Source organism: Hippoglossus hippoglossus, chromosome 1 (assembly GCF_009819705.1).
Source record: "Hippoglossus hippoglossus isolate fHipHip1 chromosome 1, fHipHip1.pri, whole genome shotgun sequence".
Lineage (NCBI taxonomy): Eukaryota > Metazoa > Chordata > Actinopteri > Pleuronectiformes > Pleuronectidae > Hippoglossus > Hippoglossus hippoglossus.
The window spans coordinates 20,512,785-20,528,116 of record NC_047151.1 but is presented as its reverse complement, the minus strand read 5'-3'; the positions used below and the strand labels follow the sequence as shown (position 1 = coordinate 20,528,116).

At 40.5% G+C, this 15,332-nt stretch overlaps 1 protein-coding gene across 1 annotated transcript in view; it reads left to right on the top strand.

Moving 5' to 3' along the window:
- Positions 1 to 2,574: 2,574 nt before the first annotated feature.
- The window catches only part of coro2a (coronin, actin binding protein, 2A), a 33,880-nt gene continuing 21,122 nt past the window's right edge, over positions 2,575 to 15,332 (top strand). The window contains exon 1 of the mRNA XM_034602747.1: positions 2,575 to 2,880. Within this exon, the coding sequence (XP_034458638.1) occupies positions 2,866 to 2,880 (15 nt within the window). The 5' untranslated portion in view covers positions 2,575 to 2,865. The remainder of the gene's footprint in view (positions 2,881 to 15,332) is intronic.

The following is a 15,332-nucleotide window of genomic DNA, read 5'->3' as shown; positions in this document are numbered from 1 at the left end:
TCCTTCAGTTTTCTATACTTGGCGCTATTGTTTGGGGTTCAGTATCTTTCCCAAAGACACGTTGTAATGCAGACTAGAGGAGCCAGGGATTGAACTACCGACCCTCTGGTTAGTGGATGATCCTCTCTACCTCCTGAGCCACAGCCTCCCTGAAACCTGAGATACACAAGGAATAATGGCTGTTATCACTGTAAACAAGGTAAAATACTAATTTCTTCTCTTTCTGTTTACAAATCATTAAATTTAGCCTCCGGAATAAAACTCTTCCTTCTATTTATTTGACATGGACATGATTGGCATCATCTTAAATTATTCATAGAGAACATGTGAGGGCTCCTTGATAATATTAATATGTGAATATTACTTCAGGATGAAATCGTTGGTTTAACAGGATTTTCAGGGCTTTGTAATAAAAATCATTTTTAAAGTGAAAGCACCAAGTTTTCTAGGCCACTGGTGTCCCAGACCAAAGGATCAGCTGGAAACGAGTTTGTGTATTGTTGCCTTTGCTGTGTTTGCATAACCACTGTTACGACAACTGATGTTTTCTGAAAGGACATAAAACTTCTGGCTCCAGCACAAACTTGAACAAACTCAAAGGGTCAATATCTGAAGGCAAATCTAACAAGTTTCTACCAAAGAAATGATGAATATACGGTTCTTGACAAATGTGACACATACAGTCCAGGTAACATGTTCTCTGTTGTGAACACAGCTTCTACAGATCATATTAATCGATCATATTAATTTGAAAGCTGCAGCTGGTGAACCTTTCATACAGGAAAGACATATTTGAGTCCTTTGGAGAGTCAGACTCGTCAGGAGATTTTCCATAAATTTTAGAAATGAAGATGTGCCTTAATCACTCGCTACATGACGAATCTGTGATTTCTACATACAACAGAAGGGAAAACTAAAAGGAAAGCACAGTACTCGCATAAGAAATCTGTCAGGTCTCTGGATTTGATTGGATTTCTTACTAATCTTACATCCTGATCTGCTGATGAAGACCATGGAACAGTGTCAGAAATCTGAACACGTGAAGAAATAGAATTTAAAACTAACATCCAAAACAGCTCATTTGTACTTTTCTACTTGTTGTACAGTTGCTCTCTGTGAACACACTGATCAGTAACTGAACCTGACACGTGAAGAAAACATCAGTGTGGTCATTTCCTCACTGTCTCAGTTGTTAAAGGTCATGTGTTCATTTCACTGATGAACCTGAGTGGATTGTGTGAATCACCTTGTAATGGCTGAGTTTCAACACCGGGAGGCAACAGACTCAAAGGTGTCTGTTGAACATCACAACATGACTTGAATGCAGAAGTTGGATGTTCTGAGAGGAAGCTCAGGTTATTGTTGTTCATAGGAACTGAAGGCCGGTCATTTCTGTCACTGTTAAACTACAGGAGGACGTTTTCATTGAGTGTTTCTGCCTTTTCTCACATGAGAGCTGGAAACACTTATTGAAATATTACTTATGTGTCTGACATGTGATTCTGCATTTCTTGTTCCAAGTTCCCTCTGGTATCGAAGGATGAATTCAGCCTCATCACAGAGGAGCTGCTCAGTGAACTAATAACAAACAGCTCTAAGACACCAACTCATCAGGAAGAACTGTAGGAATCTATTGATAATACAGTGATATCAATTACATAGTGTACAACAGCATGTCACATCTCTACTCTACTGACATTTCACCAGCTGACTCTTCCTCCTCCTTTTTTCTGCACTACATTGTGTAATTAGTACTTTATTGCCTGTTCATATATGTATTTATATGTGTGTGTGTAAAATGTAATAAATTGCCAGTAAGTTGTCCTACATTTCAAATTTTACTTGACTAAAAAGGATGTTGCTGAAATTGACCTTTGATAATAGAACTTTATTATGTACATTATTTGAGCTGTTTGAGGTGAAGCTGTTCTTTACATGTACAGTTTATAACAATGGATCTTAGTGTATAATATATAGTAAAGAGTTACTCAACTTTTACCTTATGGTTGTTTTGTTTTATATCTCATACTAGAACATTTTAAATGTGTTATGTTTTGGCTGTTTTATCGTATCCAGTTTGAGTTTAACCTGCCATCACGTCAGGCACTTTGTGTTGCATTTTCTGCATGAATTGTGTAATAAAAAGAAAGTATATTATCAGCATTATTATTGAAGTTATGTAAAGCAGAAATACATGTGGAGTTTACAGACCAGTTTTTCCCTCTGAAATGTGAACAAATGATCCATCAAAACAAAAGGTTTTCAGATAAGATACTAAATAGTAAAAGTATAGATGTATTTAGTTGTGACTTGAAACTTGGTTTGGTCCTCTTTAAAATTAAACCTAAATATGTTTTTATTTTATGAGTAATAGAATATTATTTAAACTTATTTTACAAGTATAATTTAATTTTATAATTAAGTAATAATCGGTGTTATTATATTATTATTATTATCATCTCTTAAATCCTCCAGCCTGCCTCACCCCTCCCTCCCTCCCTCCCTCCTCCCTCGTCGCATCCTGTGCCCTCTCATCCTCCTCCTCTTCATCCTCCTCTTCATCCTCCTCTTCCTCTGGGTTTATCCCTGGTGGCTGCGGTGATCAGGAGAGACATCTTCTCCCTCTGAGCTCTTCTCCATCTTTATTTATGTTTGTACTTGTGAGGGACTCTCAAGGTCACAGGCCGGGCATCATGACTTTTAAATGAGCACCATGCAGCCACAGCCCCCGGTGCTGTAACGCGACTCGTCCCGGCTCCGGCAGCTCCTCCACCGGCTGCTCCAGCTCCAGCGCCGCTGCACAGACTCCTGCTCGGGGAAAAGCACCACCACCACCACCACCACCTGCCGGGGCGTCTGCTCCACATGACCGTCTCAAAGGTGAGTCCTCTTCATCTGCACCCCCCGCTGTCTTCAGCTGGTTGTCTTCACTCCGCAGCCTCGGTTTATTTCCCCGCTGCTGCTGCTCGGTCACCGGATTGTCCCGGTGAGAGTTTGATTCCAGCCTGAGCTCCGAGCAGCGTGGCCCCCGAGCCGCTGCTCTGCCATGCGGCCTCAGAGCTCCTGTGGCCGGGGAGAGGAAGAACAACACCCGGCGTGTGTGCGTGCGTGTGTACATTTTAAGGTGAAGTCATGTTGTAAGGTAAGGTTTTGTTTAGGTTTAAGGTAAGATTGGGTTAATGTTAGATTAAGGTTAAACTGTAGTTTAAGAGTAAGGTTAGGTGTAGGTTAAAGTTAGGTTAAGGTTATAGGTTGGGTCAAGGTTTGGCTAAGTATATGTTTAGGTTAGGGTGAGGTTTAGTTTCAGGTTAAGGTTTAGATTAGGTTAAAGTTACGTTAAATTTAAGTTGGGTTTGGGTCAAGGTTTGTCTAAGGATACGTTTAGGTTAGGTTTGGGTTTAGGTTAAGGTTTAGATTAGGTTAAAGTTACATTAAGGTCAAGGTTTAGCTAAGGATACGTTTAGGTTAAGGTGAGGTTTAGTTTCAGGTTAAGGTTTAGATTAGGTTAAAGTTACGTTAAGTTTAAGTTGGGTTTGGGTCAAGGTTTGTCTAAGGATACGTTTAGGTTAGGTTTGGGTTTAGGTTAGGTTAAAGTTACATTAAGGTCAAGGTTTAGCTAAGGATATGTTTAGGTTAAGGTGAGGTTTAGTTTCAGGTTAAGGTTTAGATGACGTTAAAGTTACTTTAAGGTTAATGTTAGGCTAAGGATATGTTTAGGTTAAGTTTAGGTTTTGGTTCAAGTTAAGGTTAGGTCGATGTTTGGGTTAAGGTTAGGTTAAGGTGTAGTTTAGGCGTGTCACCCCACATTCTCTCTGTCCCCCTTTCACCACTAACTCTCTCCGTCCTATTGAGTAAAAAAGCCCCAAAAATAGGGTTAGGGTTAGAGTGACAGAAAATAAATTCCCATAAATGCTGATAGCTGATAAATTGTTTAGGTCGTTCGTTAAGCAAAGATTCGACCAATGAGCAGATTCAAGCTTTTCAATGGTGATATTTTCACTACTTGACATTTTTATTAAACGAATATCGATATATCAAAGATAAAGTTTCTCCAAATCTATCCACTGTATTGAACCCAGCACAGTTAATGTCATCCTCATGTCTGCAAAACACATAATTGGTTTTAAGTGAAATGTATTCTTGTTGCTCTGTGGGTGGCTGTATTCTGTCCGGCAACAAACTCAGCAGATGGTTTGGATCCATTGTTTTTGGACGGACGTAAACAAACGTAAGACAAAAGAAGAAGCAGTTTGAGAGCTCGGTGTTTAATGACCTGGGTCTAATGCTCACCACATGTGGAGCAGTGGGAGCAATGCAGTGCCAGTCGGCTCTGCTAGTGTGGCACATGCACATCACCGCTACAGTGGCAGCTTCAGGCCGTGAACTTTGTTTGGACCGTTTAACATCGGGCGCTGTTTATGGATTTTAGGTGGTATCACATTGTGATGATGTCACCGTAGTGACTCATGGTTTCACTGAAGTCTGTTGATCAAATAAACAATCAGAAACAAACAGCTAGCTTGGTTTTCTCTTTATATCGTAAAAACATACAAAAGCACCTTTAGAGTTCACTGAAGAACATGTTGGCGAACTTGGGTCTTTTTGGGGAAAAAACTCCACACATACTAACATTTTCAACATTTCTAGTTGTGTACGTATTAAAAGATGCAGTGTGTTGCTGGAAGACAGTTCGAGAAAGGAATATGTAGTTATTACTTCTCTAATTCTCATTTCTGTTTGTGTACATATCAGTTCTCCGATGACGGGAACACTCATGAGTTGTAAACATGCTAATCTATAGCTCGGGAATAAGCTGAATAATAATTGTAGACAATCAGATTTACCTTTAGCCTCAGCGTACCCTCAAGTTCGGCCTTTATCCTCGATTACAAGGCCAAAACAATTGATAACGCAAAGGTGCACAACTGAAGTTATGTCCCGAACATCCACTGGTGGCAGCTAACACCAGCTAACATCTACTGGTAGTTGGTAACTTAAATTGTGCAGAAGACCTTCAAACATACAAGAGATCTTCATTATGTCCTATATTCGAAAAAGTGCTTTTGAAACTTGACCTTTTATTCCTTAAACGCGTCCTGTCCACTTCTTCACCTCTGCTCTTTCAATCAGCACACAGGAGATAAACACCGAGGATAAAGCTGCACTTTGGCTTCTGCTTTGGTTTAATGCAAATTTCTTTTCAGGAACATAAAAAGAACCAGTCTGTCGCTGGTGATCTGCGTGCTCTGATATACTCTCCCATCGCCAGCTCCTCATTCACAAACCTGAAGAGTTTCTCAGACCGTACGAGGCAGTAATGTGCGCCGAGTTTAAGAAGCTGTGTGGCAGCGCCGGGCACGGTGGTGTTGGTGTTGTGTAAAGTGTGGAGGTGTCATGCCAGCGCTAGATCAGTCTAAGTAGGCCTGTCATCAACCTAATGGGCAAACTCCTGCCAAAATGAGCATTAGACTAATGAGTGTGCTACGGAGCTTCACTTGTGGGAAAACTCCCAACCAAGAATACACTTCACCCCACGTAGTTGGATTTTAACGAGAGAGAAAGAGAAAACACGTCTCGACGTTATCAGAAAGTTTTTAATGAGGAGTTTGTGGCATTTGAAGACACTGTACACCCTCTTCTGTGTAATTCTACTGTGTGTCCCTGGAAATCTGTTGTGAGCTTTCATGTCGGGCCATAAAGCGCTAAAACCTGCTGTATCTGTGGCATGTTATCACCTCGACTGTTAACACATACCTGAGATTCTGCTGCTCTCTCCAACCTGTGACCTGTGCAGTTCGCTACCTAGAAAGCTCAGTTCCTCAGAATCTCTGAAGCACAGACTTGTTTTGAGCTCGTTGCCTGTGGAAAATACACATCAGTACTTTTTTATTCATTTATTATTATATGTATATGATATGAAATTTTTCATGTCAAAACAATTCAGGTTTGTACGATAGTACACACATTTGCATTAAGTCAGAGGTATCAAAGTCCTCCCTGCTGTAATAACTGCAGTGAATTGAAGGCGTGGTTTTGAGCAAATCTCTGAACCTGATCAGTAGAATTTTCCTCTGGGCAATATGCTGCTGTTGTGCAATACAGTGATTGGCAGATAACAGGAGCTGTTACCTGTATTCTAAACAAACATGATGCCTTGATTCCCTCAGAAGCTGGAATATTGTACTTGAATACTTTGAACTGCGAGTGGAGTGACGGTGGAAAATCTCAAAATGTCTTTCTTTCCTTCGTTTCAGTTCTTTAAGAAAAAGTAATTGCTCTTCAATATCAGCTCCAACTCCAACAAGATCCGCTTAGCAACACTTTTGCCATTGTTCTGAAGAGACGTCAGAGAATTTGTGAATAAGCAGACCAGAAACCGGAAGACACTCAACACCTGCAGCTCACACACACCTACGCACAACTATGAATGATCGGCTACGTGCGTACCTACGACATAGCTTCGACGCAGAAGCATGAATCGGGCTTCAAATACATCACTTTACAGTTTTATAGAGCGACCGAATAGAGCGATAGACGTGTGTTGGAGTGTTTTCACTGAAAATAAAATGAATAGATGAGAAAAAGACACAGGTAGCGTGCTGCTCTCCTCTGGAGGGTTCACCTGCAGAATGTGTCGACTTCGTGGTGTTTTTGTGCATCATCACCTGTGTTAATCCACACAGAGGTGAAGAAACCAATAAAAGGTGGCAAGTCATTATGGGTCCAGGTCAGAATGTTGAGGCCGGTCTATGTATGTCGGGTGGAGAGATACTGTCTGTTCATACAGAGAATTCTACATTAATTACCTGAAGCTTTGTGATTCATTTATGTGTTTAACTAGCAAACGTTTTCATATTTGTTTAATGTGTAAATTAATTTTAGCCATACAAGTCGTGACTCAACAGATGGTGCCACTTTGTTCTAGAATGAAATAGAATGAAATACTCTCAACAGCAAACATTCATGGTTCCCAGAGGATGAATATGACTTTGTTGATTGCTGGCTTCTCTGCCGCCGCCACTAGGTCGACGTTGTTGATTTTTACTTAAAAATATCTGGGTTGGTAGTTTTTACAGCGGGTTTGTAATGACGCTTATATTGAGGGTCTCCAGAGGATGAACCATAAGAACTTGGTTTTTCTGCAGTGCCATCTCGAGAGCAAAATTTGTCCAGTACTTGATTGCTAAAAGGACCTGCAAAAATGTGCATGCTAGATTAGCATTCTAACATGCTAATCTAACCAAATCTGCTAAGCATTAGCATGTTAGCATTGTCACTATGAGCATGTTGGCATGCTAACCTGTAGCTTCAAGTCACACTGTGCCCAAGTACAGCTTCACAGAGCTCCGAGCGTGGCTGCATGCTTTTAGTCTTTAAATTATTCATTTGGTCTATAAAAGTTCACAAAAATGTTCTTAAGATAACCCAAGGTACAATCTCCAGAATCCTGCTGACATCTACACAAATATAAAACAGAGAAAGATGGAAAATCCTCACATTTGAGCTTCTAAAAAACAAAGTGATAAATTCCTGTGGGCAGTTTGTGTCCTCGAGCAGCAACTGAAACTGATTCACTGATTTATCAACAGGTTACAAACAGCCTGGAGGTGAATGAGATCATCTCACTTGTTGCTTTACAAAACAGACATTGTGCCTTGAAGGTGATGCTGGTGGTGGAGAACCTGATGTTTCCACTAAATGATGCCTCATACATGATTATACCTCCAGAACAAAAGCCCCCGGGGTCTCTGACTCCTCCACCCCTGCCCCTGTGGTTCACTCTTCACTAAAGCTAATGAAGTCCTTTAAATCCTCTGTCCATGCACAGCAGGACAGAGGATTGTGCCCCGTCACATTTAACCCCACAGTTCAGTTCCACTGTCAATGAAACTACTGATACTGTCACTTCCCTGACTCTTTATTCCAAGAGATGATATTTTCTTTATATAAACCTGTGGAAAAATACATATTTTGTGATCCTCAGATAAATAAAATGTGTTTTTGAGTTGAAAAGATATTTATTGATGGGATTTAAAGGCAAAACTGTCACAATACTGTTCCACACCAGCAGTTCTTCTAATACAGATGAAGTGGAATGAAGTTTGTGCTAAAGTCTTTTGGTGTTGGATGGAGTTCTACTCTAAACCAGATGTTTTGATCGAGGTTTAAACGGCCTACAAAGTATACACTGGATTAAGCTTTTTACGAGTACATTAACTTTAGATGTTCAAATAAAACAGATGTGGATGATGGCATCAATAAAGGTTTGCTCCAACTTAACAATTCTAAACATAATTTATCAGCAATTTATAACTGGAACTACAAAAATATTTTATGTCCTACGTTGAATTTATATCTTAAAAGTGAGCAACTTCTGCTTAAGAGCCTCAACTAATGCTTTTTGTCATTATTGATTAATCTAAACATTATTTTCTTATATAATCAATTAATGTTTGGGTCATAAAATGTCAGAGAATAGTACAAATGCTCATCACCATTTCCTGAAGCCCAAGCTGACATCTTTAAGCTGCTCATTTTATATAAAAGTAAAAAAAAATCTGTTAACTGGTATAAAACTGAGAAAAGTCATCCCATCTGAGAAGCGTTTTTATGAAATAGTTGCGATATCATTTTCTGTTGATTGTTTCAGCCCTGTTTTTTTTTTTTTTTTTATACTCCTCGTCTCTTTCTTTGCTACAATATGCATTTTTGATCTGCAGTTTGTAGATATGTGAAATATCAACATTCAGTATTCGACATCTACAGTGCACAATATTTGCGTGTGTCATTCGATACTTGATGCTCCAGCTCCTGAACTGATTCAAATCTGTCATATTGAAGTGCACACAGGCTTTAGGAAGCAATCTGCTGGTGCTTGTGAAGGACGATTACTGTACTCGTCCTGACAATGGTTTGGAAATCCCTAAAATGCTCTTATGTAACCGGAGAGCCTGCATGTGACTGCAGAAGCTCTCACTGCTATTGTCCCACACCGAGCGCCTGCAGACCACCAGCTTCCCTTCACAAACCAGCTGCTGCTGTTTCTCGTCACTGCAGCGCAGGCTCATTTGCACAGTGACGCCTAATGACTCTTTAAACAATAGCTAAGGAGGAGCTGTTTGTGTTTGCAGTCTGTGTGCCTCTTCTCGTCAGATCGGCTGTGGCAGGTTGTCCTGCACGTTTCTGACCTGACAGCTGTCCGACTGTTGGAGGATTATCTGCTGCTGCTCCCACGTGGGGCGCACAGGGAGAGGATTACATCAAAACAACCAGAGAGAGAGAGTCTGTGGATCTGTGCAATGTCGCACTCTTGTAGTTTTTCAGTCTGCAGGGAGGTGACACTGTGAAGGGTCAGAGCAAAGCTCCGTGTTGCATTAGGACGTCAAACCGTCCAAAAATCTGACGCTGCTAGTTCGATTTTAATCTTCTGTAACCCCAGTTTCTGCCTGAGGCTCCACTTCTGAAAAACAAGTACCTGGAACATCATTTTTTAAAAACAAACTCCTATTAAGAAGATATTTCCAAAACACCCTAAGACGCTTTACACAAATTCTGTGTTTGTTGTGACGCTGTCTCCAGCCCTGGTAGCTTGATAATGTGTACTGTATGTTCCTGCTTGTTTTAATTGTGGTTCACATTGTACAAATTGAGTTTGACCATATGTTATTTCCTGCTTCTGTCTTTGTTTGTCTCAGGATGAAGAGTCCCAGTTTGAAAAATCTTTTTTTTTTTCATCCAAATGGTTACCAGAAGTTTTGTTTCTTGACCTTTTAGGTTTTTCAAACATCACCAGGTTTTTATTTTAAAGATAGACCTGACTCCAATATCATGGAACTATCTGACAGGGCTAGAGGAAGTAAATGGTCTTTTAAGGGAAGTCACCGTCCTCTGTTGATCCCTGCCCCCAGCCCCCCCCCCCCCCTCACTTTGTCAAGAGGTCATGCAGAAGATTGTGGTTTTAACATAACAATATTAATGTATTCAGCATAAGCAAAGTTAATCTGAGACCCCCCACCCCCATCAGCGTTTGTGTATTTTTATGAGCTATAAACAATTGAAACAAAGACTGTTGTTTTGTTGACCTTAGTAGCCAAACAAATCTCGTTCTGTTCAAATAAATTAAAAGATTTTACGTAGCTGAGGTATGTTTCGTAAAAAACGTAAAGTAACGTAACATAATTTAACGTTGGACTTGTTTTCTTGCTGATACATTCTCTGGTATAGAAAAACAACATCAAAAGTAAAAAAACTAAAAATACTTTACAGTAATATCACATCTTTAATATTTCTTGTTAATCGTCTTGTGTCTTCTTAGATGTGCGTGTGTGCGCGTGTGCGCGTGTGCGTGTGCGTGTGTGTGTGTGTGTGTGTGTGTCTGGGCTGAATCACTGTCTAAGAGCTTTTAAATTATGAATGTAACTGTTTATCTCTCTCATGGTATGAGCAACTATAGAGTCAGGCCTATGTTAATGTAAGTGTGCTTTTAGCGTGTGCTGCTGTTGCAGGGTCTTCGTCGGGAGGCAGATGGATCAGCACAGTCTCATTTATTATTCATGAAGAGAAGTACATGGTCTTCTCCACTGATGTGTGTGTTTGTTCACCGTATTGATCCCAGCAGCCGTAATGACCATGAAAAATGCTGTCAGAGCAAATGTACACTCACTCACACTGACAAGGCGAGTGGCAAGTACATACATTCGTTAATTTGATTTGACAAGTATTTCCTTTCAAATGCTGCTGGGTGGATGTATTTGTTGAAGTGAGCACTTAAACCATGGAGCTCATATCCTCAATACCCTTCATAGCTGTAGAACAGCTCATGCTATTTGGGCTGTATATTTTTTGCTAGATAAAAGTTTATTTCGTAGTATACTGTTGGCTACACTGATAACTGACAATGGTAGTGAGTCAGTTGGTCAGTTGGTCGACCAGTTCCCAGCTACTATCAAGGAGAGGTTGTTCAGATATTCATGGTCCACAGAGGATAAATCCTATATGGACTTTGATGATTGTCTGACATTTCCTCTAATGCCACCCAATGAGGGTTGACATTTTCAGAACGTATACTGTACATAAAGATCGATGACATAAACGCTCCCCAGAAGTGAAGCCAAAGCATTTCCATCGCCCCCTGGTGGCTGGCTGCTGTGTAGATCATAAACCCCACCTCCTCCATGGTAGCAAATTGGGATATGGGCAAAACTAAAATCTATCCTCCATGTTGAATGGATTTTTCTCAAACATAGTCCTTTAAGGTAGATTGTATCCCACTGATGTATCGTCAAGTGCAAATTTTTCTGCTAAGTTTGGTTTTAATAAGTTATTTGATGCTATAAAAAGGGGGGTGAAACGTCATGGTTGACAGCTGAGACTGACGCTTGTATCAGCTGGATCGCTATAATGTGGGTCACTACTGTGCAGACTCTGGGTCCAAGGTCAAAAGTTGGCAGCACCGGTATCCAGGATATTTTGGCTTCATTTCTGTACAATGGGAGGAAGTGGACATGCGTCGTCCATCGTTAATTACAGTTGATGGTTCAGAATTATTATTATTATTATTGAAATATGGGTAATAATTCTGACATTTTATTTAGCACCATTATCAGGTCAGTTGATGACATTCCCACCAGCCTCGGTTGCACTTTGTGTTTTGTGCTTATTAGCAGATGCTAGCATGTTAAAATTAGATGGACTCTTCGGAGTAATCTCAGCTTCCTCGTGCGAGATATCGCAGACAAACACTGACATTAGCTCGTCCGCGAGCTGCACATTCTGTGTGTCGACTATCATAAGAGGTTAATGCAGTTAGCTAATGGGCGTAATCTGATTAGCGTTGGCCTCCCTCTGCCTGAGAACACGGGTGTGCGCTGCAGCAGCACGGCCGTCCATGTATCGTTCCGAGGGAGAGGCTGAGCCTGTATACAAAGTCAAGCTAATGCCCTTGAGTCCCAGAAAGTGAAACTCACCTTGACTACAGTTACTATGGTTAGAACGGATGGATGGCCTTTAGCTGCTGAGGCTAAACACCGCACACTGCATTAATTGAAATAAGGATGCTGTGACTAGCTCTGCTCTGCACTGAGGAACAAGCTCATTGGCTTTGCTGAATAATTGATCATCCTTCAGCCATGTTGTCATTTATTATGTACGGTATATTTTACACCAATGGTAAATTCTGCAACAAAAGGTATCTCGTTTGCATATTAATTCCTCAGGCAGCGCGTCCTGATCTAATTTTAGAACATCAAACCTAATTTTATGCTGTTGCCCATTTTTCCCTGCTCTGTTTTGTCCTTTGATGCTGAATATTTTTAACTGTGTCGGGAGCTTTTTCTGGCCACTGGCTGTCTGCAGAGAGGCTTCCATGTGTTGTAATTAATGCAGGAGCCCTCCTGAGCTTATGACCTGAGACTCTCTGGCTGCGACGGGACATGATCCATATTTACAATTACCAAATAAGAAGAAAGATATCTATACATACAGTTGGTACATTTATGTGGTTTGTTTTTTCTGACTTCTTACTGAGTGACCTCTGTGCTCTGGAGTAAACAGACATGACATATACTGTATATAGACATTTACACTAACTTAATAATATACAAGAGTCTCCCTTTGATTAGTTTATTTGTATTTAAGTGCAGTTTATGTATTACTATTAGCCATATATGATAGAGTTTGGTGGGTTACTATTTTATGTTTAGTGTCATGGAAATGTGGTCTGTGTGCCGTCATCCCAGGAGAACGATCCTATCTCAGAGAGCCCTTTGGCAATTTGCTTCTGCCTCTGCTGTCTCTAGTGTTGTGATATGTGACAGCGTTTCTTTTGGAAAACTTCATCTCAGGGTTGAAATATTATATTTCTTGCTGCTGGTTCGTCTTCGAAGATGAAGCTGAATCCATAAAATACAGTGACATTAGACAGATATATGACCACAATTCAATGCTATGAAGGGGCGAGGCTCCTGTGGTGTCACACTACACTGTCCTGTCTCCATTTCAGTTATACTTCTACAAAACAGACTTGTTAAATATTGTGTTCTCAAACAATTCTGTTATTTTAGCTTAAAACAACTAAAGGGAAACATGAAATGCTGTGATACGATTGTTATGTGTTGTGTAACATAAAAACCTCCATCCAGCATCTTCCAGAGTCTGGGCCCTCTTACTGTAAGTCAATAAAGGCATTGATCTGGTTTCCAGCTCGTCAGACTCAGTCGATGCTTTCAGAGTTGCTGGATGCCAGACGTTTGTGTGTATGAACGATGTCAGATACATCACATTCCTTGTGTCCAAAATCCTCATAGTTAAACGTGTGAAAACGGCAGCGGTGCAGATAAACTGTTCACTTTATAACCGATCTTCACTTGCATATGAGTCTTGATCTGTAAAAGGTATTTTTTTCTGCAGAGCTTCTCTGATGTGAATCCAGATATAATTGGCTGCACAAACCATGACTCGCTGCCAAAGCTGATGTAAGTAGGTAAGTAAGGCTGTGATATCACTGAACAGGAATTGTTTCAAGCAGCTGCATTGATGCAGATATTGAGTCGGAGATGAAAGAATGAGGAGCTCTGCTCAGACGAGCTAACATGTGACTCATGTGACATTTAAGGTAACTGGAGGTGAGATCACAATCACACTCTGCTCTGTTTTCCATGCATATGATGAAATGTGGCTCTTTGTTTGACATCAACCCAGTTTTAGGATGACTATTTAACGTCTTATCTGTAGACTGTATATAAAGATGCACGACACGTATCCACTTCCTCTCACTATCCACATACGAAGCCAAATATTCCAGATACAGGTGCTTCCATCTTTTCATTAAAATGTAATTTGGAGCCAGAATCTGTGCCGTAGCGATCGAGGAATGGAGGCGAAGGGTAGTGAGGTCCCGCCATTACACATTCAACCAATCGCGAGGCAGTCTCAGCTGTCAATCATGGCATTTCACCCCGTTTTTATAGCATCAAATAACTGATTAAAACCAAACCAACTGGAAAATGAAAACTTGCATCAGTGCCATCCATCTTTGAGAAAAATGTATTTGACGTGTACTTTCTGGTTTGCGTCATGTCCTATCAACTAATATGGAGGAGGCAGGGTTTATGGTCTATACCGCAGCGAGCCACCAGGGAGCGAAATTGACTCTTTGGCTTCACTTATGGGGAACAGTCAGGTCGTCCATTTTTATATACAGTATATGATAAGACCTATCATATACTCTGCTCCTCTTGTCACTTCCTGTCTCTTGATCACCATCTCTGTCTTTGATCCTGAATGGATTATTTGTAAGTGGAAGACGCTCGTGTTTGTCAGATTTAGGCGAGTGCAGGCAAAGATCTAAACCCCAGTGATTGTGTCAGTGTTGTTAATCACACCTCGGCCTGTTGAGACACATCAGCAGATCATGATCTCATCTGAAACTCCACTGTTCAGATTGCGTTTTCTTTTCCTCAGTGTGCTCTGTTTCTGTGCTTCTTTTCACAGTTTGAAGTTCTGGTTTGCAGTGTGAAAACTGTTTTTTTAGATATAGTTTAAACTTTCCGACCAATTGCAGGAAGATAAAACATCATTTAACAATAGACAACAATAACAATTTCAGGAGACAGAGCTGTATGTTCAACAATCTAATGAAGACTGATCTTAAAACCAAATCTAAAATAAATGCTTGTATTTAATGGAAAGGAATTGCAACTACATTTCATCATTGTCAGACGAGTGTGTGTTTTTCAATTAAAGTAATTGTTCCATATATATTAGACTTAATTTTATTCTACCAAAACTTTATCCCAAAATGTTTTAATTCACATATACTGCAAATAGAGTATGAATATAAAGCTGTTGTAATGTTTTCTCTGACTGGCCTGTAAGACGACTTGTAGAATCTCTGTCTCTGCTGTGAGCGGGTGTGGCTCGTCATTTGCACAGTAAAGCAACATGCAAATCTCTAATAACAAAAAAAAAAAGCCTGACCTTGCTCCTCTGGTGCACGGCGCTGCTCAGTCAGGACTCAGTGATACCAAGAAATGCAGCGGGGCTTCATTTCAAGGAAGCTGCTGCCGTAACCAGTCTTTTCGACGTGTTTGCTCTCAGGAGGCCTCATGTAAATTAAGCTGTTTTTAATGGAGGTTTCTGTGTACACTGGACTTCAGTAGCTCCCGATGTCGTATTCAGACAAATGACTGCACCTGCTCAGTGAAGTCTACTCCAATGTGGCTGCACTGTTTGCTCAGTTAACACTCTGCCTTTTCAAGTACAAAAAGCCCAAAGCTCACTACACTGGATGGCACTTGGCACTGAAACCAGGTGTTTTATAGTCACAACACAGT